This window comes from Aulonocara sp. 'chitande type north' Nkhata Bay, linkage group LG22, assembly GCF_057382095.1.
Source record: "Aulonocara sp. 'chitande type north' Nkhata Bay isolate Kocher_YH1m ecotype deep benthic linkage group LG22, A_spYH_male_GT1.1, whole genome shotgun sequence".
NCBI classification, from domain to species: Eukaryota; Metazoa; Chordata; class Actinopteri; order Cichliformes; family Cichlidae; genus Aulonocara; species Aulonocara sp. 'chitande type north' Nkhata Bay.
The window spans coordinates 13833049-13858333 of NC_141364.1; the positions used below are offsets into that span (position 1 = coordinate 13833049).

Sequence of the window (25285 nt, forward strand, 5' to 3'; positions counted from 1 at the left end):
ATTAACAACAGAGAATGGGGAAAAAAATTAAAAAGGACAAAAAAATGCCCACTTCTGCTTGCTTCAATTAGAAAAAGGTTAAATGACAGCGACAGTGGTCTTGTTGCATGTTGTGGTTTGTTGTCTGCTTATGTGGAAACACCCACAGTAAAATTAAAAACTAATGTTTAATGTTGCCTCTGTGAGCTTGTTAGAAAACCTCTGCTCTCTGAAATGTAAGCCTTCATGCCCCATTGCTTCACAGTGCAGCACAAACAGCTAAACACTGACAAATGCCCCTGTTCAACATTAACAGACTGCACTCAGCCTTCCAAGGTGGCAACATTTATCATTACAGCCATTAATGTAAGATATTTGTACAAAGGTTTTGATTTGTCAGTAGACAATAAAAGCAGACATGGACGAGTCAATGTTGGATTTAAAAGGCATAGGTTGAGGTTTGAAAAATTAAATCTTCACACCAACTGCGGGTGGTAGACCAGTGTATGTGTGGAAATTCTGATGGTCTTATTGTGCTGAATACCTCAAAGGCAGGAGATCTTCTATCCAGTCTTATAGATGGTGTGTATTCATGTGTATGTCAAAGGACTGTAATAAGAGACTTTAGTGAACTACCTGAAAGAATTCAGATAGCGAACATAATCTAAGTTTGCATGGTCACAAAGTATGTTATCCTACAGTACTACTGCACAATTACAACTTAAGATAAGATAAGATAGAACTTTATTAATCCCTCGGGTGGGCTCCTCTGGGAAATTCGACTTCCAAAAAGCACAGCAACGACCGAAGTTACAGTTACAGAATTGTTATATATATATATATATATATATATATATATATGTATATATATATACATACACACACACACACATATATAAATACAGAGACAAATATAAATAAAATATACAAAGGGGATAAATAGAATAAATAGGAATAAAAAATAAAAATACAAGTGAATTGCACATTTCAAGTATTGAGTCTATTGCACTGTTGACTATTTACAAAAAGTATTGCACAAGGTATTGTACAGTGAGGTGAAGAGGCACTACAGCTTAGTTGTTCCCCCCTCCTTTGTCCTCCTGTTTCCCCTCCCTCTCCCCTCCAGAGAGGAGTTAAACAGTTTGATGGCGTGTGGGACAAAGGAGTTTTTAAGTCTGTTAGTTCTTGTCTTGGGGAGAAGCAACCTGTCACTGAACAGACTCTTCTGATTGTTTATGGCCGTGTGCAGAGGATGCCCAGCATTGTTCATAATGTCCATCAGTTTCTTTAATGTCCTTTTCTCTGCCACTGTCACCAGAGTGTCCAGCTTCATGCCGACCACAGAGCTAGCCCTCCTGATCAGTTTCTCCAGCCTGGATGAGTCCTTCTTTGCTGTGCTGCTCCCCCAGCACACCACAGCATAGAAAAGTACTCCAGCAACCACCGACTGGTAAAACATCCTCACGAGCTTCCTGCAGATGTTAAAAGACCTCAGCCTCCTGAGGAAGTACAGTCGGCTTTGGGCTTTTTTATACAGGTGCTCTGTGTTGCATGACCAGTCCAGTTTATTGTCCACCCACAGCCCGAGGTACTTGTACTTGTTGACCACCTCCACCTCCTCCCCCTCTATCTGAACCGGCAGTGGACCTTCTCTGGACCTCCCGAAGTCCACAACCAGTTCCTTAGTCTTTGAGGTGTTGAGTTGCAGGTGGTTTGTGTGACTCCATGCGACAAAGTTCCTCACCAGACTTCTGTACTCCTCTTCCTGATCATCCCAGATACACCCCATGATGGCCGTGTCATCTGCAAACTTCTGAATATGGCATAATTCAGAGTTGTAGCAGAAGTCAGAGGTGTACAGGGTGAAGAGAAGAGGGGACAGCACAGTTCCCTGTGGTGCTCCTGTGCTGCTGACCACAGTGTCAGACGTAATGTCCTTCAGCCTGACGTACTGTGGTCTGTCGGTGAGGTAGTCGGAGATCCAAGCCACCAGGCAGGGGTCCACCTCCATCCTGTTCAGTTTTTCCTGAAGCATACAGGGCCGGATGGTATTAAAGGCACTGGAAAAGTCAAGAAACAGTATCCTGACCGTGCCTTTTCCCCCATCCAGGTGTGAGTGGGCTCTGTGTAGGAGGTACAGGATGGCATCCTCCACTCCGACACCCGCCTTGTATGCAAACTGTAGTGGGTCCTGGGCATGTTGTACCTGTGGTCGGAGGAAGTTGAGGAAGAGCCGCTCTAGAGTCTTCATAAGATGTGACGTCAGTGCCACTGGTCGGAAGTCATTCAGCTCATTGGGCCGGTTCTTTTTGGGGACCGGGACGATGCAGGATGTCTTCCATAGGGCGGGCACTCTCCCCAGTCGCAACTTATACAAGAATTTGTCACAGACTGCAGTAACTGCAACAAAGCAACTAGCTCCATGAGCAAAGGGTGTTTTTGTTACAGTTCCATTATTCCACAGGTCCATATTCAACATCCTTTGTCCAATACATTCACCATCCCTCCTCTTGCACATGTCCAAACCATGTCAGCCTTGCCTTATAAATTGAGCTGTTCCACTGACCTCCCTCTCATTTCCACACACGTATCCACTGGCTTTCATTCCTCTTCTCTCCAGAGTATACCTCCTCCTCTCTTCCACCTCCTCCCCACTCTCACTACAGATCATGTCATCTGTGAGCATCATAGTCCACGGAGGCTCCTGCCTGATCTCATCTGTCAACCTGTCCATCACCGGTGCAAACAAGAAAGGGCTCACAGCTGATCCCTGATGTAATCCCACCCCCACCTTGAACCCATCTGTCAATCCTACTGCACACCTCACCACTGTCTTGCCCTTACATACTTCTCTGCCACTCCTGACTCCTCGTGCAGTACAGTTCTTATCATCACTTTATTATATGCTTTCTCTTAGTCCACAAAGACTCACAGCAACTCCTTCACTCTCAAAGCAAATATCACATTTGTAGTACTCTTTCCTGGCATGAGACAAAGGGCCACAAGCCAGTGTAGTCCTAGTGTCAGTCACAAACCAGAGGGATGCATCAGGAAGGGCATATTCGCCAGTTCAAATATGTAGATCATCAAGAATGAGGTCGCTAGCATTAAACGTGAAAGTAAAAGTACTGAAGTAATAGTTGCTTTATTTGATCACAGCTGCAGAAAAATCCCCTAACTCATTAAACTGCAGAAATTTTAGACATAAGTGCAAAGACTTCCTTCAGGTTAATACCTAATATTAAGTAGAGTTAAATGCTACAGTAACAAGCTGAAACTCAACCTAAAATAACTGCATTGTATGATTATGACTTTTTGATGTTAGTTTAATGCTTCAGAGGCCCTTTCACCTCACTAAGTTGGAAACCCTAAAGCGTGATGTCGATTACTGTACGCTCAAACTCTGCTCAAAGAACTCAAAATTGATACAGCAAGCCATGACAAGCAACCCATTCAGAGCTGCCAGTAGCAGTCAGTCCAGTCATCTAGTGAATGTTTTTGATATCTGTTGTGGTTATTCTGCCTCTATCTCTTCTCTGCTCTGAGGCGTGCAGAGCCTCTCGGGCTGATTGACGGAAAGAGGTTCTGGCTCCTGCCAGAGAAGCATGATTGACATCCTTGAGATGGAGCACAGCCAGTGAGGATTTTACTGTCACTCTTGGACGTGCAGAGGGCTCCAAAATGCACAATCCACTTGGGTTTTGATAAGTAATAGGAACAGGTCCATACCACAGCGGTGCTTGATATTTTTGCGTTGACTGGACCCTTTAAAACAACTGAGGCATGAGAGCAAAAGTAACTATAGTTTTGAAGCAACAATGCTTTGCAAACATGTCCTTGCAGAACTGGAGAAGTGTCGAAGCTCATGATTGAGGACTGACAACGCTTAACACTAGAGACGGTCCGATATAGGGTTTTTAAGACCAATACTATTAATAGGGAATTTAAAAATAAGATATTGGCCGATATTTATTCTTTCAGGCACACAAAACAAGCAGGTCTCCCAAACATTTCTTATAAGCTGTTATTTATGAGCCATTACTTATATAATATGGCAATGTAGGTTAAAAATAAACGTGTTATAATGTTGCAACAAGTTATGATTATTCATTCATGGCCTGCCTAACGCTCTAATGTGTTTGTCGCATTCCAATCACGTGCGTTGCAAACAGGTAAGCTGCAGAGCGCCCTCTGGTGGGCAAACAATACAATGTACAACACTCGCAACCTGGCTGAAGGGTGTTTCGCCTGTCTCTTCTTTACTTCTCTAAATTTAAATTTTATACGGCAAGAAATTACAATTATTTGCTGATACCAATATATCAGCAAATAGCTAGGATAGGCTAATATTGCTAGCTGCCAATATCCATTGTGCTCTTCCTAACGCCCCACAACATAAAAAAATGTATTGGCAAAAAATGCAACTTGGCTTTTAAGCACTGGAAAATAAAACACACTCAAAGTACAGGATATTTCCCACATAGCTCAACAGTCAGGCAGGATCTCATCACTCAACACACACATACACATGTACAGACACACCCAGACCCAGCGCCTGCAGATGTGCAGCAGTGGGAGCCTGTAACTCACTTTTTTGTCGTCTTTCTGCGTTGCTGGCTGTGCATCTTTACTGTGGTTGTCAGTGGAAGGCCTGCCACCGGCATCCATCTGTCTGTCATCCACTTCATTCTGCTGATCGGCCCCTGACCGAGGAGAGCCCAGAGGGCAGGGCTCAGGCTGCTGAACACCACTTTGGACCTCCATCTTCCCCTGCAGTGCCTTTTAATGGTAGCACGAGATTGCAGAAAATAATGACGAAAGAGTGGATGAATGAAACACTTGGACTGACTTACAAGTTATGGTTGTTTTCACAAAATCTCTGCACCAGTGTTTGTATTCTGAGACATATCTCAGTCTGACATCACTATCGATTTCCAGTATTTATTACAAAAGTCGTTCGAGCTTTTCTGCATTATAAGTCATATCACTGGAACAGAACTGTGGGGTAAATATAATCCCATCTTTAAAATTTTCAAAAACAAGGGAGACATTTAGACATTTCACATCAATAAAGGCACGGGTGTAATCACTAATATTAAATGGCATTAAAGCTGGAGTCTGTTTATGTAAGTTAGCCTTTAGGATTTGGGTATCATGCATGACTAACTGGAAAATTTGAGGACACTCAGTCATAGTTAACAAGTAAAAGGTCTGTCAAGGAAATTCCCATCAGGCTCTGGTTGCCATTCTCTCAGCTACAAATGAAATAATTAAAACTTAATAATAATGATTATATCACAGCACAAAATGATTTGCTATCCTTCCCATGGCACTGCACTGTATCCTAACCTAACCTCTGACTTTGCACAATATTATTAGTCCCCATGTGAAAATGTAATTTTTATAAAGGGAATTACCCAAGTGCTGTTAAACAAAGCTTAAAAGTTTTATTCTGAATGTAATGGATCACTTTAATCCATGAAACCCTGAAACTACCAGAGTCAAAATGATTAGCCCACCCAACGCTAATAGTCAATTGTGTATCCTATCTGCTGGAAAACAGCGCATGTCATTTGTTGTAGTTTTAGGTAAGTCTCACACACGTCTCCTGATCTGAGCCTATTCTTTTTTGGTGAATTTTACATGCTCCTCCAAATTTGTGGTCTTCTGGCATGGACTTCCCTCTTCAGTTCACCCTACAGATTCTTAATGGGATTCAAGATAGTGCAGGCCAGTCAATGGCATTCACTTTGCTCTTATGGAAGTAGTTCTTCACCAGGGCTGACGTATGTATTGTGTTGCTATTGTGTTTTGGTGCTGGCTGCTTGAGGTTTTCTTTCAGAATCTTCACGTCCTTCGTTCTTCGTGATTCCTCCCACATTGATAAAATTCCCAGTTCCAGACGCACTGAAGCATCCCACAGCATAATACTCCCACCGCCGTGTTTCACCATGGGGACTGGGGACAATAGTCTTTGGGTTTTACACCTCTCCCATCTTTCTCCAAACTAAAGCATCTTTGTGGCTAAAGAGCTCCTTTATACACTGGAAGAATGTGCTTCCAGCATGCATAATGTTTCTCTTTCTTTAATTTGTCTTAAAAGTGTCTCTTCTGCAAAAGCAGAGTTTATCTTGATCTGCAACCTTGCAGTCCACTCTTGTGCAGGTTTCAAGTGATTTTCTTCATTCAGACTACAATTCCAGACTTGGTTAAGTCACTCACATCTTGGCTGTTGTTCTGGAGTCTAAACACATCATTAATCACTAGTTTTCTTTTAAGGGTCTTTGAAATCTTTCTCTTCTTACCTCTGATGGGCTTGTTCTGTACACCGTGGCTCTCTTTGAGTTTTCTTAATGATACTTCTCACTCCAGTTGATGACACTTGGAAACAGTGTCATAACTTTGCATATCCATCTCATCCTTTGTGAGCATCAACAACTCTTTTTCTCGAGTTAACTGATTTATTTTGTTGTTGTCATGAGGGTTTCTCAGGTGTGAGCTCAAACCTTTGCTGAAGTGTTTATACTGTTTGTAAATTGGAAGATAAACCTCAGTTTTCATTTTATTTTACAAGCTTTGGGCAACGTTAAAGCACATAATTGCACAGCAGTGGTTTGTGCTACGGCTCAAAAAAAGGTCAGTTTTCAGTGGGCTAATAACCCTGGTCATTTGGGGTGGGTTTTTTTTACCCAGATATTATGCTGTTATTGTGTGGAAATCTAAAGCGAACTAATATTTTTAGAAATAGGATGTTGAAAATCCCTTACTCTGTTAAAAAGCATTTGGGAAGATTTTGAGAAAAACTTTCAGTTTGGGGACTAATAATTCTCTCCTAATCTGTATGTGTTTGTCACACTGAGAGCACTTAAAAAAATAAACTGGATAAATAACAGATGTTTAAAAAAAAATTCTGATCAAACAACATGTTTTAAATTGTAACCTTATAATCTAGAACAAAAAAAAAAATCATTTAACAGTGTGGTGCATGCAAGGAAGCATTATCTCAGTAGTGAGGACTTGTTTTTCCAGGTCTCCGAACAATAAAGCAGAGGACAAACAAAGTAAAGACAAGTGACCTCGTTTGAAGGACAGATCTGAAATCAGCATCGGGTCGATGTTTAGCATCTGAGTTGCTTCATTTTGCATTCTGGGGCCATTAATAAGTTATGAGGTCAGTTGGTTGTTCTTGCAACTGAGATGAGCTGCCTCATAAATACATGTCCTGAAGGACCTTTCACCGAGCATTATAACGCTGCAGCCCAGTGAAAACTGGCACAGACACAGACAGGTGAACTTCACCTGTTGGTCCCCGTTAATGAACCCTTGTGATGTTCCTCGAGTATTATCATTTAATTGTTATAATGCAAAAAGGTTACAAAAGCACTAAGTGGGACTAGAAGTGACTAACTCTGCAAAGATTATCTTAGCGTGTGGCGTGTCAAAGGATACACCTCTTGCAGGTCTCTCTATGTTTGGCACCTAGCAGGTGAGGCCCGAGGTCAGTGCAACATTCAGTGTTCAAAGTTCTCCTTCTTCAGCTGCTAATGTGAACTCGCCTGCTAGGTCTTCCGTTCACGCTCACAGCTAAAAATGAAGCTGCAGCTAACCGTGGACGTTTCACTTAATGCACACCAGAGCAACTCAAACATTTTCTAACGTCGTCCCGACTTCAAGCGACACAAACATCCTCCCGAGGGGGTTGTCGCTCCTAGCGCTGTGCCTGTGATATTACAATGGCTTCAACAGCGTAACGGCAGCGGCACACCAACACAAACAAGTTCCAAAAGAATGCCGAAATACCTCTGTCACTTCTTGGCTCCTCGTTATGTCAGAAGCATATCAAGAGGAAGATGCGGTAGTGCAAATTGCTTTACATCTCTGTTGTTGCTCTGACGCGGAAAGCCACAGCAGTCTGGGGCACAACAACAGGCAACCGCTTCATTTAGTTGTATGAGAAGTTATTCCGTCAAAAGCTGGCCGCGAGGCTTTGAGACGCTCAGCTCGAGCCCAGGAGGCAGTGCACGATGTCAAAGCCACACAAGCCGCTTCAGCTGCTGCTGCTGTCACGGCGGGCGTGTCCCCGCAAGCTGTCATCAAACAAACCCACCTCCCGGTTACACCGAGCCCGTGTCAAAAATGCTGCCTTCAGGTACACCTCGAAATATCCGAGAGAGCTGACGTTTGACATCGCTGTCGTAGAAAAGTTGCTATAAAGCAAGCCGCTTTTCATACTGAAAAGTAGCAAAAAAAGATTAAAACGTTAGTTTTATTTTTTTGTTATTATTTATAAGAAACGTAGTCATTTGAAATCGTAGCGAGTGTCCTCTATGTTGCACTTTTTTCACACAAATGGCAAAAAGAAAGCAGACATACTACTCTGCACGAAATGAGAGTATAACACAGCTGCTAATTGTAACTGCTAGTTCTACTAACAATTGATTCTTTTTCCTCCTTTAGGCCTTCTAAGCAGACATTTCCTACAGTTTGTAAAAGCAGCAAAAGCTCTGTTACAGTGGGAGGGGCCGACCTACACGGCTGGGGGTGAAGTGAAGCCGGGCCAGTAACACCTAAGCAGGCAGTGCAGGTCGAAATAGATTTATTATGTAACGTGTGCACTGCAAAGCTGTGATACTTTAAAATGATAATAATCACCGTCATGGTGACATGGTGATCTTGGTTTTGGCTGAATAGGGTAAGTGTGTGGGAGTAAAAGAAACGATATGGTTATGGTATGTTTTACAAGTAATCTGTAACCTAACACAAATGAATCTCATTTAAATTCTTACATACAAGCTGTTAAACAGTCATCCTTTTTTCATTGATTATTTCTTTATTATTTTAAAAATATTACTCTTCAATTTTGGACACACGCCGTCTTTAATCCAATCAAAACAATGATTGATAAATCTGCTGAATCTATATAATTGAGCTTTGTGTTGCGAATTTCGACGTACATTTCCTGAGAATTACTGTGGACAAATAATTAGAAAGCCTCGATGATGGCCACAAGGTGGCGATATAAAATCAATAAACTCTGAGAAGAGCATGTCAAAGAGGATGCATGCTTAATGCATTGCTGCTTGAATTATAAAAGGTTTTAAAAAAGAAGAAGATGGTAACCAAATCACAACCAAACTAATAAGTGTCTGATATGCTATCATCTGTGTGCCAGTGTTAAAGAGTGTAAGCCTATCTGTGTGGTGGAGGCAACTATAATAAACCAGTAGGTGCTATTATATGTAAGCAATATACAGTGTGTAGTATTTTAGACAGATTCACTGTTTGCCCTAAAGATGGGACAATAACGTGAGATATGCATAACATGGGTCCATTGTGCTATCTTCATTGCCTTCCTTTCGTCCTGCTATACTGTTTCTCTGTTTCATCCAAGCAGGAGGGATTTTACCCAAACGAACAACTGCTCTAACAGGCGGACCCTCGTCTGTTCTGACAGAGCTGCCGCTGCCAGAGAAGGCAGACAGGCAGTCAGAAAGGCAGGTGGATCGGCGGGCAAACAGGCGGAGGGTTAGGCGCCACAAGGAGCAGGAGACTGGGGCCTCGTACAATCGGGCCCATCAGCCATATTCAGCCAGGCATGTGTCCCCTGCCTAAGCCAGCAGGGACACACAGTCAGGCATGTCGATGGCCTCAGCCGGCACAAGCAGATGTTTTCTGGGTATTGTTGTTCCGCCTCTCTGGTAATTGTTTTCCTTCAGGACCAGCCAGTGGGACAAGGTGCCAGGTTGTGTTGTGGGAAGGAGTTATGAGGAGATGGAGAGACAGAGTGTATTATCAGTCAGCAGCGCTTTGCAGGCTGCTGTATGCAAGCTGTCCAGCTTTTTCTTTGTGCTCCATGCCGCTTGAATTACAGTACGAGAGACTGAAAAGAATTAAGCATTTGCTATTTGGGCTTTGATTTTGCATTTCAGTGTTGAAATGCAAGTATCGCTCTGGCTGCAGCAGGGTGGCATGCAAATTGAGCATCGAGTAGCCTTTTGAGGCCTTCGTTTTTAGCACAATTTCAGTGTAAATGTGTGTGTTTCAGAGCATAGCGTGGTGCTGAGGCTGGAGTTATGTGTGTCTTACAATCAGTGCAGTGAATTGGTGTTGTGATGTCAGTTTACCCTCGCAGACACTTAGCAGTTTGTTGTGGTACAGAGAGCAGCTAATGCACTCAAACTGTGTTAGGCACTGAGTGTTATCCTGTGATCCCATGTTGAAAGTGCCCTCTTAATTAGCACAGTGAACTACAGAGACCTTATTATGGGGTCAGATGTTCTCCAGAGCTCCTTGAGAGCAGAAACAGGAAAGACCCACTAGGGGGCACTTTGAGACTTTGGATCAAAACTGTGAGTAACAGCCTATTTCCTAAAGTAAACTGTTCAATACTTAAAAAAATTACTGATTTAAAATTTTCTGTAAATTACTGGCTATATTTACAATTTTTAATCATGTGCGTTTGCTTTGACTGCTAAATGATGGAACTCTTGGTTGCTTTCTAAAGCTTTTATCCCGAAGCTTCATGGATGTTTTTGTCTGTGCTCGGACTCTACAGCTAGAGTACACGGCTCCATCCATCACTCAAACTGTTTGTCATTTCAGTGCTGAACCCAAAAGCTGCTCGGCATCCTCTCCCAGCAAGGAGCACTGACTCAAAAGAAGGATCCTGAGGTATGATGAAGCTACTCTTATCTGTTGCCATAGCATGCCACACTCCTGTGAAGATGCAGCCCACACTAAAAGCTAGTGTCAAGATGTTAAGCTTTTTTTCAGACTGACGCAAGATGTAAGTAATTTGGTCCAGTCCTGTTTTCTTTTTCTTAAAAAAAAAAAATATATATATATATATAAATATATAATTGTAGGTGTTAAGCGCACTGTTAAGAGCATGTGGGGAAGGCAGACAGAAAAAGCCGTGGAATCTGCTGTTCACGAGCAGAGCATTGGATGAAGACTGCATTTCATAATCTGTCCTTGCTGCCAAAAGATGCAAGTGAAAATAGAGCCGATGTCACATCTGTCTTTTCACTATTTTCGAAGCCATGCAGGATCCCAGCGTTTGTGTAATCCCGTTGCGAACATCATCCAGGCCAGGCGGAGAGTTTAGACCTTGTTGCTCTCCATGCGTGTATGTCTGTGTTTCATGTGCTTTTTTGTTTGTTTCCACCGCGATTTGTTGGGCCTTTCTGCCACAGTGCAGAACCGTCTGAAAAACGAAGAGGCATCTGAGGCCCCCGTGGCCATGGGGTCACACCGCAGCCTTGTGAAGCTGTGGCGGTTATCAGCACGCCTCACTGTACGCTGCACAACAGTCCAGCCTGATTACAGAGTAGCACCTTAGCCTGCCGTATTTTTCACACCTAGGATGAAGGAGTGACAGCATCTGTGGGATAAGATTGTGCTGGATGAGATGAATTTGCACAAGGAAGGGTGGGTAGCATACCTGAACAGAAAAAAGTACATGTAAGGAGAGAAAGTTTGTCTTTTTTGGGCCTATATAGTGATATATTCTTTTATTAAAGAGGGGGCAAAGAATTGATTCTCTCCACGACCTACAGACATGATTTTACATCCTAATGTTTATGTGTAAACTTTAATCATCGTGTTTATGTGTTTGCTTGTGCACATGGATGCCTGCTCCTTGCCAGTGAATCATACCTGTCAAAATCATATTATCCATGACTCAAACCCCACCCACTGCTGGCATAATTGACAGTTCAGGCACAGATGAAAAACCACACGACAAATAATCACCAAAATATAGCCGCTGCGGCGTGAAAAAAATAAACGCCTCTGAGTCACAGAAAGGGACCTTGAAAAATCTTAGTCATACATTGAATTTTGTCATCGCTGCGATCAATGGAAAATACAACGAGGAGAATTGGGAGGGAAAAAAATCAAATAGGAATCACTGAATTGTTTAAAAGAGGGATGAGATGGAGAATAATAAACGTGATTTCTGATTTTTAAACGGTAGCCTGAAAGCTTTATTTTGATTTCTTCTCTATACTGGCGTCCTATGTATTCAGGACAAAAGCATGATGTGTTCCAAGAGTATTGGTGTGGCTAAAACTAACAAGAGGACAAAAGAACTGCGCCTGCTGATATACCATGTGTCAACTGCCCTGTTTGTGTGTGCGCGTGTGCGCGCGTGTGTTTGTGTGGGTGCTTATGAGCAAGCACATGCATACATTTGTGTCAGCCGCAGTGTGCATAGAGGTGTTTTTCTTTCTTTCTTTTTTTTTCTTCTCCTCGTTGGTGTGAACTGTAAAAGAAATGCAGGCCAATTATTTTTATTGTTTAACGTGTGTAAAGGTCTCACACAAGAGCCAACTAGGAGAAAAGTCAAACATTCAGTCTGGCTGATGACTGTGAAAAACAAAAAAACATTACATGTTAAGAATATATCCTAAAAATGCTTTCAAATGACACATTTTTAGATTAACGTACTTTTACATATATACATATTTAATCTTTCAGAGAAAAAAAATCCGCAGATTAAACAAAACTTTTAGACGATTATGAACACAGCAGCGAGTTAACGACTCCCTTTTACTCGTCGCGCGATTCTGTTTCGACCTTCTAAAATATATCTCGCGGCCGACCAATTATCGGAATTTAGTGACTCTTTGTTCGCTTCAAGTTTTTGTTTCGAACCTCATTGAAAAGTTTTCGTGGACACAACCGCACATGGGCGAACCCAGTCAGCTGCATCGGCTGCATGTTACTTCATGTAAAACTGCATGCCCAAGTGTTACTTTGTGTCTGTTGATGTTTCCAAGCTGGGTTGAATCATTAGGAAGTGATTCTCTCTAACAAGGGCTAAGGAGCTGTCAGGAGACATTCACAGGCAGGTTTCGCCATGGAGAGTGTGAGGAGTCTTATCAGGGTCTTAGCTGTTTTGCTGCGCCTGTTTATAAAGAGCCTGCTTTATTTGGAGTGAATGCATTCTAGCAAGGTCTCTACTGTTGCTGTGCGTTGATTAAAAGTGTTTTCACGATTACCCGTAGTGAGTCTATTCCAGCCTAACAGGGTTACTAGCAGTTTTAATGAAGGGGAGTAATCATTACATGTGAAAGGGGTTTGTCGGGGTCTCGCGCTGCCTTTCTCTGCTTGTTGTGAGTGTCACGAGCAACTTTGACTCGGGATTGCGTCAGATTTTGCTTTTCTGCTTCTGTGCAAGATTTGTTGAGTTTGCTGACGCTTTTTAGTTTTTCCACAAAAAAAGAGAAATGAAAAGTAAAGGAGAAATATGTCAGACTGTTCTACTCAGTTATGTCATTATTACCAACATTCATAAAAACACTTCCCTGCAAACGCTCCCTTCTTTTAAATCTGCACAAATTTTTGTAAACTGTGATGAGAGCCATATATCTTTATTTTTGTCTCTCTGTGTTTGGGTGTTCTGCATCCCCCTTCCTCTTCTTCAACTACAGTTGCTATGTGGCTTTTTCTGCTCTGCTCCTGTAGTTGGCTGTGGTCAGCTTTTGCATTTGCTGGTGTGAGTGAATTTCTCACAGCTTCTCGTGAATGTGTTTTTTGAAAGTCCTATTCAACATTTGGTGCAACTATAATCGGCACTAAGCCACTACGCTCATGCAGACGTGTCTGTGGATTCACACATTCAGGCTCTCAGAAGTGTTGTGCCATCTCTTTTTAATTTTTTTCCCCAAGTTGCAACGAATTTTCTATCTTTTTTTTTTTAGAGGACCATGCGTAAACTCAACGGAGGTTAAGGATGGTCTGTAGATTTCACTGATAGATCAGGAAATGTGAATTTTGAGAACGGGCAAAATTCCCTCCTTCAGCAAGATCAGACACGTAAATATTGCTTTGATTTCTTTAAACCTTAAATTTTTTTTACAGATTTTTTTTACCCCAAAGTTTTAAAACAGAACTGCAATAAACAATGAACAGTGAAAACAGATTACACTGCAGATATTCCCCTGCAAGTGAAACCCATTAAAACCACAGAAGAATATTAAGCTCTCATGAATTCCTCTATTAATTTTTGTTATGACACATATTAGATTAAGCAAAAAACTTCCACTTTTTGTTGCATCTACATTCGGTAATAATTGTAGAAGTGTCTTTTGGCACCTCTTAGGTTCCCTTCGAGCACAACCCACCAATCATATTCTCACTTCTCTTTTCTTTTAAATAAAGAACAGCCAGTTATCTTAAATTTAAACGTTAGCTCAGGTCCGAGCTTCATCTATTTGCATCCGCTCGAGCACCGTCGTGTCCCTGGACACATTATCTACTTCTGTTATCGAATCAAACAATTACTGCCGCAGTCCTCGTGTAGAAAATTACATTTTGACACAATGGTGCAGCTTTGATTAATATGTTGTAACATCTGACTCCGCGCTCTGCCGTTCTCTGATGGGGCCAATGGATAATAAATGGGTGACTTGTGAAGCTATAATGAAGTGACTGGCTTGTTATTGACAGGGGAGCCTCCGATGCTTTAGTGCAAAGCAGAGCTTCCAACGGAGGCCCTCCGGTGCACAGATTATTACACTGGCCGTTAAAATGAGCTAATGTTCTGCTGCGAGTGCTCTTCTCCAATGGGACAAAAACTGAATTGCCCGCTCAGAGCTGCAAAACAGAGGTGTAAATTAAAGCCAACTAAAGTAAGAAAAAAAAAAAATCTCAAACGCAGAATCAGGATGGAGTATTTCTGTTTATTAAAAGCAGAATTTCTTCCACCTCTGGTAGAAACAGATGCAGGTGCAATTCTTTTCCCTTGCCAAATAATGTTTAACCGTTTTTTGTTTATTTTCTGTCTGACTTTTATAGATGTGTCGAGTAATTTAATTAGCATTTCTGCTCTTGATGAGAATCTGACTGAGGTAAATGTTTCATTCATTTGGTTTGGGAGTGTTCTTATCTTTTTAAACTTTGTGTAGGGAGCGTGCATTCATGTGGGGAAGAGCCGTGTAGGTACAGATAAGCTGATTCCATAAGGGATTCTTGTTGCAGGATTTATAGCTGCTGGTCCTGATATGTCATCCCTTCCCCCAGGTACCTATTAACTATGACGGGCGATTTCTGATTTGACAGGAGTGAGACAGGTGTAAACTTCACTCACACTATTCAGTGACACACATTAAACCAATTATTTTGAACATTGCTATTTCATTTTGAACTTTCTGCGATGAGAGTAGAACAGCATGAATTTTTGTACGTAAGGTGATTTACGTTCTTTTCACTCGTTAATTTGATTTGCACCTCGACACGGGCGCTTCACAGCCCGGCCCTCCCGTCATATTTAATTTCAAATGAAAGGCATCGGTAGCGTTAAATATTGGCGACGAATGCTACAGAAAGTGAACATGAGAAAAGTAAGAGAGGGTACACGATTGTTAAAGGGTAAAAAGACGCTCTTCACAAACATCAAGGCATCTTTGGGGGTGTGGGGTTGGGGTTTAGGGGGATAACAGTGAAAAAATATTCCACTTTGAGAACGTGCAAGATCTCATGCAGTTGCCTCTCTCTCACTCTCTATCCCTCCTCTCTGTTGGCGCTAAATCACACGTTAGTACAGCCAGTGGATGTGTTGACAGTTTTACAAACAGAAATGTAAAACGCCATACTCAAGGGGGTCTAAGAGATAAGGGGGAGCTGAACAGGGCAGGAAACAGAACAAACATGGCTCAGAGAAGCAGAATGCCATGTTAAAACACCTCGGCTGGGTTATTTTAATTAAATAGGGTACGGCACCCTATTAACTACAGCTACAAGTGGTGTCAGTGTGAGAGAAGGAGAAGGAACACGACTGATCGATAACACTGGCATTTCTTAAAGACTGATGCCACCCCAAAGCAAAGTTCAAATTGTAATGAAATGCGATAATCATGGTAATTATCTTATGAATTAACTTGAATTTTCCCCCATTAATAGAAAAAAAATGGATGAAAATTAAAAATCAAAAATCCAAACTGTCAGCTGGCTGTTTCCAGTACCTCCAAAAAGAAACATTTCTAGTTGTAATTCCCTGCTGTCTTTAGCTCACTTTGAATAAGTTGGGCCAGAAGTGAGAGACATTCCCAGTGGATTCTTGCTGCCTGCTGAGGACAGAATAAAGAGGCTTGGGGACATATAGACACAGACAAACAGGGATGATTCAAGGAAACTAGAAAGGGAATCTGTCGTGTATTACAGATATAAGGACACTTTGTCAGATATGGGCTCAAAACCTGTGGCAGCATTTCCGGGCCTGAAAGATAACAGACTTGTACAAACATGTATGACATTTCTTCTCATATTTTTTATTTATATAATAGCCTGAAGGATATATATGCTCCACCAGACTGGTTCAATAACCTAAAACTGTCCATTACTACTAGTTATTGTTTTCCATCATACACCGTGATTTCTTCCTTTTCTGACCAGTTAAGGAGCAAAAATATGTTATCAGGGTTGGAGATCGCTTCCTCCTCGTAGTCTTTAGCGGCACGAACCACATACTTGAGTTCCAGTTCAGTACGCTGTGATTTTCAGCAGCGGACAGTGGATGTGTTTTGTGCATTTGTTTGTATTGTGTGTAGCAACCTGTCGGTGAGTTTTCTTGTGAGTAAATGCAAGGATTTTGGTCAGATGTTGTGAAGATAGCGATTCGTCCCAAATGATCATGGTGCTGGTAGGACCCCGGCCTTGCATCTCTGAAAAGCATCATTAGAAAGTGACAAAACTGCCGGGGGCAAAACTGGCCTCGCACAATGATCAATTCGGCAGGCGGGATTGAATTATATGGGGAGGGCGAGCTTTAAAAAGGGGGATTGGAGGGACTTGGTATAGTACAAGGCCCCCTACTGCTTTAATTACTGATGTGTGCGTCTCCCTATTAACAGAGCACCTATGGTCCATCGGCCACTCTGGAGCTGCACAAAGCTGGAGAGGAAAAAGGAGCCCTCTGCAGAGAAGCAGGGAGAGGGAAACACAGAGACACACACAAACAGGAGTGCTCATTAGCGAATGGTAATCAGCGGTCGAGAGGTTGGGCACTCACCTCACAAAACGCCACATGTCAATTTGTCCCTCTCCATTCATGAGCCCACTCTCATTTTAGTCCGCTGCCTCATGTTCCCTTGTTGAGCAGAATTGGATGGAGTGCCGTGGGGGGAAACACTTGAAGGGAAACGTAAACACGGGCCCAGAGTAGGGACTCCTGCTTCGCCAATATGGGGGGCACTGCGCTCTTCAGATGTGGCGTCTTGGCTTCTTCTGACCTGTCTCCTCTTCAAACGCTCAGAAGACACCATTCGTCCACTGCGTGTAGCTGTGCACACCTGCATTTTTTTGTTTTTTTTGAATGATATACAGTATAATGCACAGTGTAAAAATGATAGCAGATGTGCACTTAAACAGTCTCAAAATTAAAATGTTACTCTGTGTAGATGCTTTTCCATAGTAGTTCCGTTTTTAGTATATCCTTGGCATGTGAAAGAAATCCTGACGGTATTTCTTTTTCCTTACATAAAAATCATGTTGGCGTTTGGTTTGGTAGATAGAAGACTGGAACAATACCACTCTGCTACCTGCTTGCAAATGGTCAGTTTAGCTTTTTCATAAACAGCTGATCCAAAATAGGTTAAACAGTTAAAAAAACATTAAATAAAATCTACTCCAGAACTGAAAGATCACCAGTTTAAGTGATATTTCATGAGTGTTTAGTACTTGCAAAACAAGTATTTTGTTTTCTTCAAAAAGAACTCCTATCATTGACATGCACTATTTAAATTGGAAGTAAGAAGTCTCGAAGTGTGACAGTGTTTAATTCTAAAAAGTCTCTGTCTTCCCCATTTCAAGCCCCCAACTATTCTCCTCAAGTTTAGTTGTTCTGATTTCCTTGAATATGTCAGCAAAACATGATGGGTATAAGAGCTAGCCATGCACACTGTTTTGCATCAATTCATAGTTTGGTTGTACGATTATAATGTTGAGCTTTGGAAATTGTCTGCATCGTGTTTTGTTGATATTTGTTCATTTGCATGAAATTGGAAAAAATTCCCCAAATTGATTTCTTCACATTCAATCAGGATATTTCCTTTTAATAAAGAATAGCCTGCACTGATGTAGCCTGCAAAACTGTCCAATATTTCTAAGCATAATACTATATTATACTAATACTATACTACTATACACACTGTGTCTAATGAACAGAAATGAGTAAATGATTTGTGGTTCCTGGATGATCTGCTGCAGATGAAGATGTAATTTTATGGGGGAAAACTTAAACTAGGCCACGGTTTACTGTGGCATCATGTATGGGCATGCCCTCTAGCTGTGCAGGTGCCTGTGACACCAACCCTATATTCCTCATCTGTCACAGTGTGACAAAACACTGCACCCGGCACGGTCTGCTGGGCAGCAAAAGAATATAATGCACCAAAGCCAATTTCATCTGCACTGAAATTGGGGTGGGCTAGCTCACACTCTCACATTCAAAACTTAAATCAGATCTCCTCTCAGCCGAGTGGAATCAATACAGCCCTCCATCTTACTTTGAAATGAGACATAGCCATCCTCGTGGATTATAGGTGGCTCATCACGGGACGGCAGAGCTAGAGAATATCTCTAGAGATCCATCCCCATCCGCTCCTTCTGATCTCCATTTACCTATCAGTCTACCACTCAATCTCTCTGTCCCTCTAGTCATCTCTTACTGTCTTCTTCTGTGTTTGGTTGAGCTCTGTCAGTGAATAAAATAGGATAATCCATATCTCAATCAGAAGTCTGATTTCAAATGAAACCTGAAAGCCAGCGCACATTCTGAATAAGGCATACGTTATCTATGTTTATTTTCCAAGTGTTGTGGTATACCAAAATGTGCACAGTATTGTTGAATCCAAAGTGCAAAACAGTCAAGACACATTGGATAAATAGCTTCAAAAAGTGTTAAACTTTGACTAAATTTCCATAAGAAGAAGTTGCATAAATAAAAGTAGAGCATTGCTTTGATGTGTTTAGCTATTCCAAATCTTTTACACCTCCATTTTCTCATCACGGCAGCTTCAACAAGGTTTAATTGGTATGGAAATAGAAGTGGTGAAACATGACAGGAACAATCCTGGCTATTTAGACCCTTTATTACTGTATACTGTCCTTCAACCAATTATCGCCAATCTACTGCTCTGCAGCCCCCTACCATCCTCCTCCCTTATGATTTAACCAAGCTTCAGGCTGCTGCAGAGAGGCAGCTATGGGTCGATAAATACAACTTGTAATCCTGTGTGGTGCAAATTGAGTTTCTATTGGGGAATAATAGTTTGAAGCGCTTACTTGAGATTTCAGACCCCCTACCTGCTCTGCCCCGGCAACTAAACCTCACCAGATAAGCTGAAATTTTAAAAAGCCGTTCTTTAATCATAGCTTTATAATCATTTAATCAACTTTTAAACACTTGAACTACATTTCTCTTGTTTTAAATTGCTTTCATAGTAAATTATGAGATCTCTCTCTCAAAGATCTACCTCAGTCTTTGTCTGTGACAGAGTTTCTGTGTGTGCTTTATTTGCACATAGCCAGGAAATGTCACCTTGCAAAGAAAATTCACAGCTCAAGCTGTGTGTGTTTGCCACATAACGGAAAATGACTGGACCTCCAAAGAAGCAGATAAAAAGATGAGAAGTTACATCTGCATAAACAGATTACTCTTTCACATCGAAAACAAATACATTTAGGGGAATTTGAAGCGTCCCCCTGCATTGCTTGTAGAGTGCAGTAACTTTTCCTTAAGGTGAGCTGCAATGGCGTTCAAAATGTAGCTGCGTATTTGCAGTGCTGATACGCCCTCCTGCAAAAATCAAACCTTGGCATACTCACTTGGAATGATCTTCCCAGGGAGCAGCTTGTTGTCTGGCCCATTGTTAGCCCAGGAGGCTGGCCTGAGCCCTGAGGGCTTGGTCAGCGTTTAGGGTGTTTTGCAGGGTGGGGTGCTGAGGGAGGCTGGGTGAAGGAGGGAGGGGGGCTACAGAGATGGGTACAGGCCAAGACTGGACAGGGCTCATTGCCAGGGTGTCAGTGGGACACCCTCCTTTCTGGGAGCCTGCTCAGCCCCCTCCTGGGGCCCCAGTGGGGTGCAGGAATACATGGTCAGTGCAAGACAGGTCCATCTGCCCCATTACTTCTGTCCTGCTCATGCCAGCACCTTCCTATCACCTGCTCCATCGGCACCTTATGGAAATGACCTACTGCTGCCTGACCTAGCTGACACGCATGGCTCACCTTCAGCATATGCCACCATGGCCTCTGTGTCTTCTCCGCTCAGGTTTGCGCTGAGAGAAGCAACTCTTCTATTTCTCTAGCAACGCATAGTTTAACTGCTTGATATTTTAGGACGACAGGAACGAAAATGGTCAAGTGAACTGGGCACAAAATGCAGTCGTTACACATCAGGCCTAAAGACCACGAAAGCATTATTATCTCTTATTAAGGCAAAAGAAATACTGTCACACAACAGTATTGTTCTCTTGTAGTTTCTGAGATATCATCTGTAAATCTAACAGTAAGCGTGTTTTTGGCACATGAGCATGTAGAACAAAGCGTGTCTCTGATGTGGTCGATTGTCAAGACTGAAGGGGGTTTCCTTAAGCATCCTTAATTGTTCCTTAATGCAACACATGAGGTTGCGCGCTGGCCTTCACATCGCCATGCAGAGCAGGGTTTTAACATGTGACTGTGGTGCATTTTCACTGTTAAGCCACTGAAAAAAACACCAATCTCACAAGCAGGAGAAAATGTCGAGTTGGATTCTAAAAATAAGACATCCTGTATTTGAAAAACTCACACCTTCTTCAAAAAAGCTCTAGTGTGAAAAAGAGCATGGTACTTTAGACGACTTAAAAAGTTCTGAGTTGTAAGACATAAGCAGCCGTGTTTCTGAGGATGGAATACAGCCTCCCTTTTCTTTCATACATATTGCCATTAAAGTATGTGTGAGAAGCTTAATTACTCATAAACTACAGTTGTTATGTCTGTGTTCATGCTACAAAGCTAGCATGATATGAGAGAAAGAAATGCGGGATGTAATCTGGTAAAACGATACAACACAGCAGCCTCAAACTGTGTTAGCTTCTGTTTGTAGTTTCTTTTTTGGGCAGTGAGGTAAACAGACAAGGTTATGCGACTTTGTGTGCTAGGTTCTGCCTTTCTAGTTGGAGTAATTTAAAAAAAGCTACCTAAAAGGAGAACTTGAGTGCCTTTCAGAGGTGGCACTTTCACACTGAAAATAAAGTGACATTTTTTTATTATTGGTTTCCACTACTAAAGTTACTTGAGAGATTTTGTTTTATTTAATTATTACATTTCTTGATCTGCTTGGTTCCTGTGACATATGCTTTACTGCGACCTAAAATTTCTCACATTACCTCATCGGCAATGCAGAAATTGAATCTTTGTGATCGGGCCTATTTAAAACAACACAAATGTGGTAGGTTTCTTGCGTCTACAAATGAGGCAGGCTGAGTATTGTGCTGCTGTGGCTTCCACCGTGCTGAATGCGGTGAATAGCAGTCGTGGCCTCTGTGTAGCCCCAGCTGTCTTTGACTGATAGGCTAGCGGAGGAGGCGGGGGGGTAGATGGCGAGGTGTAAGGAAGTTCAGGAGGCCTGTAGATTCACAACAGAGCTGAACAGACTGTCATGTTAGTCATCCTAACTAACCAACCAACCAGCCAAGCAGTGGGCTGCGGCGTTAACACCCAGCTCCAAGGCTCAGAGCAAGCTAATTAATGCATCCAAATGAGATCAGCAGCGCAGGCCCAGGCCAGGGCCATATTGCTAAATAGCTTCCTTCAGTATGGGTCTGTGTGGTGTAATTACCACCAGGCCACTTCACAATGCCGCTTTTATGTCCCGCTGAAAGTGATTTCATGTCCCTCATTCCCCCATTAGCAGCGTGTTTTTTTTCTCCAAATGTGATGAGAGAAGCCTGTCAATGGTTATCGTGTGTGTTTGTGTGAGAGAGTGCCAGTTTGCTTTCTATATAATGGGCTGCTGGTATAGGAAGTAGACGCGCGGCCATTCAACGCATCAAACGTGAAGGCAGCACCCCGAGAAAAATGTGAGGATGACAACACTGCTACTAAGGATTGCTGATAATGTTATAGAGGTAGTTTTATAAAAGAATAAATAGATTATTCTTTTTTTTTCAGTTTCAGTTAAATCATAATCTGTCCAGGCCAAATTAGCAGCTGTGCAAACTGACAAGATATTAAAATGCAAAAAACCTGTACAAACTATACACTAAAAAACCTATACAAAAACTTATGAAAAACAGCAGATACACAAATCCATTCATGAAAAACAGCAGTATTTTTTATGCCTTTAAATCCAACCTTAGATATGTTTGTTTAGGTACTTTTGCTAAATCTTCCGTAAGGAAATTCTGATTTTCTCTTATCTTAAATTCGAGGGTCCTTTAAAAAGCAACTCACCTCTTGTTCCTATACATTTATATGGTAATTAATGATTAAAAATAATCTCTGCAAGTCTCTCCGATCAGTCAGTTTAAAGAGCATGAATGTAAAAGAAATGACTCTCATACCAAGATCAGTGACTAAGTCTTAGGAATAAACAATCACACCAGTTTTTATGCATTCAATATCAATCAACAGTTGTGTGTCATTTGCAGTCTCTGTGTGTATCTGTGCAGCATTTTATTCACTTAGGGTACTTAAATAATAAAGGGGGGGAAAGAAAATTAGTGTTAGAAACTTGCCTTAATTTTTTTGCCCTTTATTTCTTCATCACTTTGGTTATTGGTCAAACATTTCTTAGGCTCATTTGTCTTTTTTAAAAATGTATTTAAATTTTGATTAATGATGTAAGAACCTGCAAGTTGCACTCTAATCCACGTCTTGGGAAATTCCTTGTGCATTATGTTTATTAAAAAACTTTTCATTAAAAAAAGTTTTCAAAACTGGTTTCTCCTTTCATCAACATTATAAAGTGGAGAATAAATCCCCCAGTTTACTGTCATCCTTCTTTTTCCCCATCCATACGTGGCTGTCGTGCATCATCATCCTTCATTCGAAGTCAGCGTGAGCGTAGGCACAAACAACCGTTTGGTGTCTAATGTAGCAGAAGCATCTAGCTGGCCCGCCGCTGTAGTGCCACACTGACACTGTCAAAGGTGCCGCGTTTAGCCCCAGGCACTACTACTCAGTCGCTGCCTGGTTCAAAAGGGCCAGCTCTCCAGCAGAGCCAGCTAATGCTTTGCTAACCCTCACAATCTCCACTCCTCTGTTCCCTTCCCATCTAGAGCCATCGTCCGCCTCACTCCCAGACCCTTGTGGACAGAGCTCATCCCAGAGCACTAAGGGCGAGAAGTCTGGCTGTGTTTCGCCGGATTCCCGAAGAGCAGCTCTCTGCTCAGGATGGACGGTCTCGAGGCTGATACCTCACCGATTGCTACCCGAGCCCCCTTGACAGGACATGTGTGGTAATGGGCTGCTAGGTCCCAGACCTGTCACTGTGGAACCCTGCAGGGTGCACTCACATATGCATCATCACCATCTGTCCTAAAAATCAATATAGTTTCAAGATGCAAATAGTTTAAACAAGTTTGTGGCTAAATATATTGCATTTTAGGCTAAGATTATATGTCAGATATTAGACGTGCATCTACAGGATTGTATAAGATACGATTGCACTTACAGTAAATATACTATGAACAATGATGGTTGAAGTGAACGTGTGGGGCCGTCCAATAAAATAGCAAGCTGGGGCATAAACACGAGGAGAAAGATGAGTGGGGGGGAAAAAAAAGAATCATAACAGAGGTTATTATAAACAAATAAAAGAGAAAAAACTATTAGACCAGCGCTGAGAGGAGACCGCAGAGGGCAGCATCACATGGATCAGATCTAGTATTCACAGGTCTGACTGGATAGGAGGTGAGAATCCAGGGTCAGGCTCCGACACGACTCTCTGACTTCTAATTTGGAGATTCTCATTTTCAGGTCCCAAACCGAGGGCAAGAAATCATACCTGTGAGAAGCCTTCAGGCAGAACAGGGAGAGGTGTGGAAGAATCTGTTTCTGTCAGAGACGAGGATGCTCAACTACATGTCTTTGTTCCATCTATTCACTGAATCATTGGAGTTGTAACTATATGCACTTGGAAGAACCTGTGGCTGAAGTACTTCACATTTAGAGTTTCACACAAGCACTGAAGAAACCATTGCTAAAACCATGCTGTTGTATATGAAATGCATTTGGAAAATACAGTATGGAAGTATGGTGATATTATTTACTTTTCTAACAATAAAAAATATGAACGCGAACAGACCAAAACCAACAATAAAGTGACCTTTTCACCTAGGTTCTGCATGTGTAGCTTCATTATTTCTGCTATATACAGCGTTCAAAAACCAACATGACTTAACGATCCATAAATGAGCGACACTGCTGAACTGAGTGCAATGTTCTTTCATTACCATGCACATGGGGAATATTCCAGTGACAGTTAATCCCACGAATAACATCCTACCACTGAAAATACTTACTAAGGCACCAAATGTTGCACAGAGCTAATGTTAAAATGAAATTTATAAGACTTACTTAGAGACCAGAGGGTTTGGGGCAAAGACAAAAAAGTACACGAGAGAATTAGTTTGGATGTCAAGAGACTTTTTTTAAATTAAAAGATTATGTGAGTAAAGTAAGTGGTTAAAGTTTAAGATATGCCACATTCAGCTGGTCGGGTTTAGGAAAAGATTGTGGTTACTGCTTAAAAAGAAAATCATGTATACGTATTTCCCATTTAACCAGTATGCAATTGTTATTATAACTGCTGCTTAACCAATCTAATTTATTATTGCACCTTCAAGAAAACTCTTACCATTACTGACATTTAGTCTTTTTTTTTAACCTCACAATAATCTGTTTGCTATAAGCTCTGAACTTGCTTTGTGTAATTTCCTCACAATGGAAGCACAGTCAGACTACCATCATCAAACACACGTTCACATTTTGCCACGCTTGTAATTCAGCTTAACACAAACTTCTAATTAGTTGCGTGTCATGACACACTAGGACACAGATGCATCCCCACCACCTCTTCATGACAAACTCGCACGGCCTGACTCACCCTTCTGAGTTTCTGATACTATTTACCATCTAACGGCCGCAGTGTTGAGGTCAACTCGTCATAAGCGTGACCTTTTCGTGTCAAGGCCGGCCTTTCAAGAAGACCCTTTTCACTTCTGCATTTTATCAAAGCATCTTGCACATATATACAGAGGCAGCGTAGCTTAATATTTCCTGTCACTGTGCAAATGGCAGCATTTGGTTGTTTGTT

The 25285-nt window shown here is 41.8% G+C and overlaps 1 protein-coding gene and 1 long non-coding RNA gene across 5 annotated transcripts in view; one reads left to right on the forward strand and one right to left on the reverse strand.

Annotated features, from left to right (window-relative positions):
• The window catches only part of LOC147303776 (RNA-binding motif, single-stranded-interacting protein 3-like), a 302868-nt gene extending 294820 nt beyond the window's left edge, over positions 1–8048 (reverse strand). For all 4 annotated transcript variants that reach the window (XM_086279147.1, XM_086279145.1, XM_086279143.1 and 1 more), the window contains exons 1-2: positions 7780–8048; positions 4570–4758 (exon numbers count right to left, since the gene is read on the reverse strand). In XM_086279147.1, coding sequence (XP_086135273.1) covers positions 4570–4743 — 174 coding nt within the window. In that variant the 5' untranslated portion in view covers positions 4744–4758; positions 7780–8048. The remainder of the gene's footprint in view (positions 1–4569; positions 4759–7779) is intronic.
• Positions 8049–8566: 518 nt separating this feature from the next.
• On the forward strand, positions 8567–24268 carry LOC147303778 (uncharacterized). Its single transcript, XR_015127015.1, has 3 exons — positions 8567–8671; positions 10582–10650; positions 23247–24268. It is a non-coding gene; the product is annotated as an uncharacterized LOC147303778 (long non-coding RNA).
• Positions 24269–25285: the final 1017 nt, after the last annotated feature.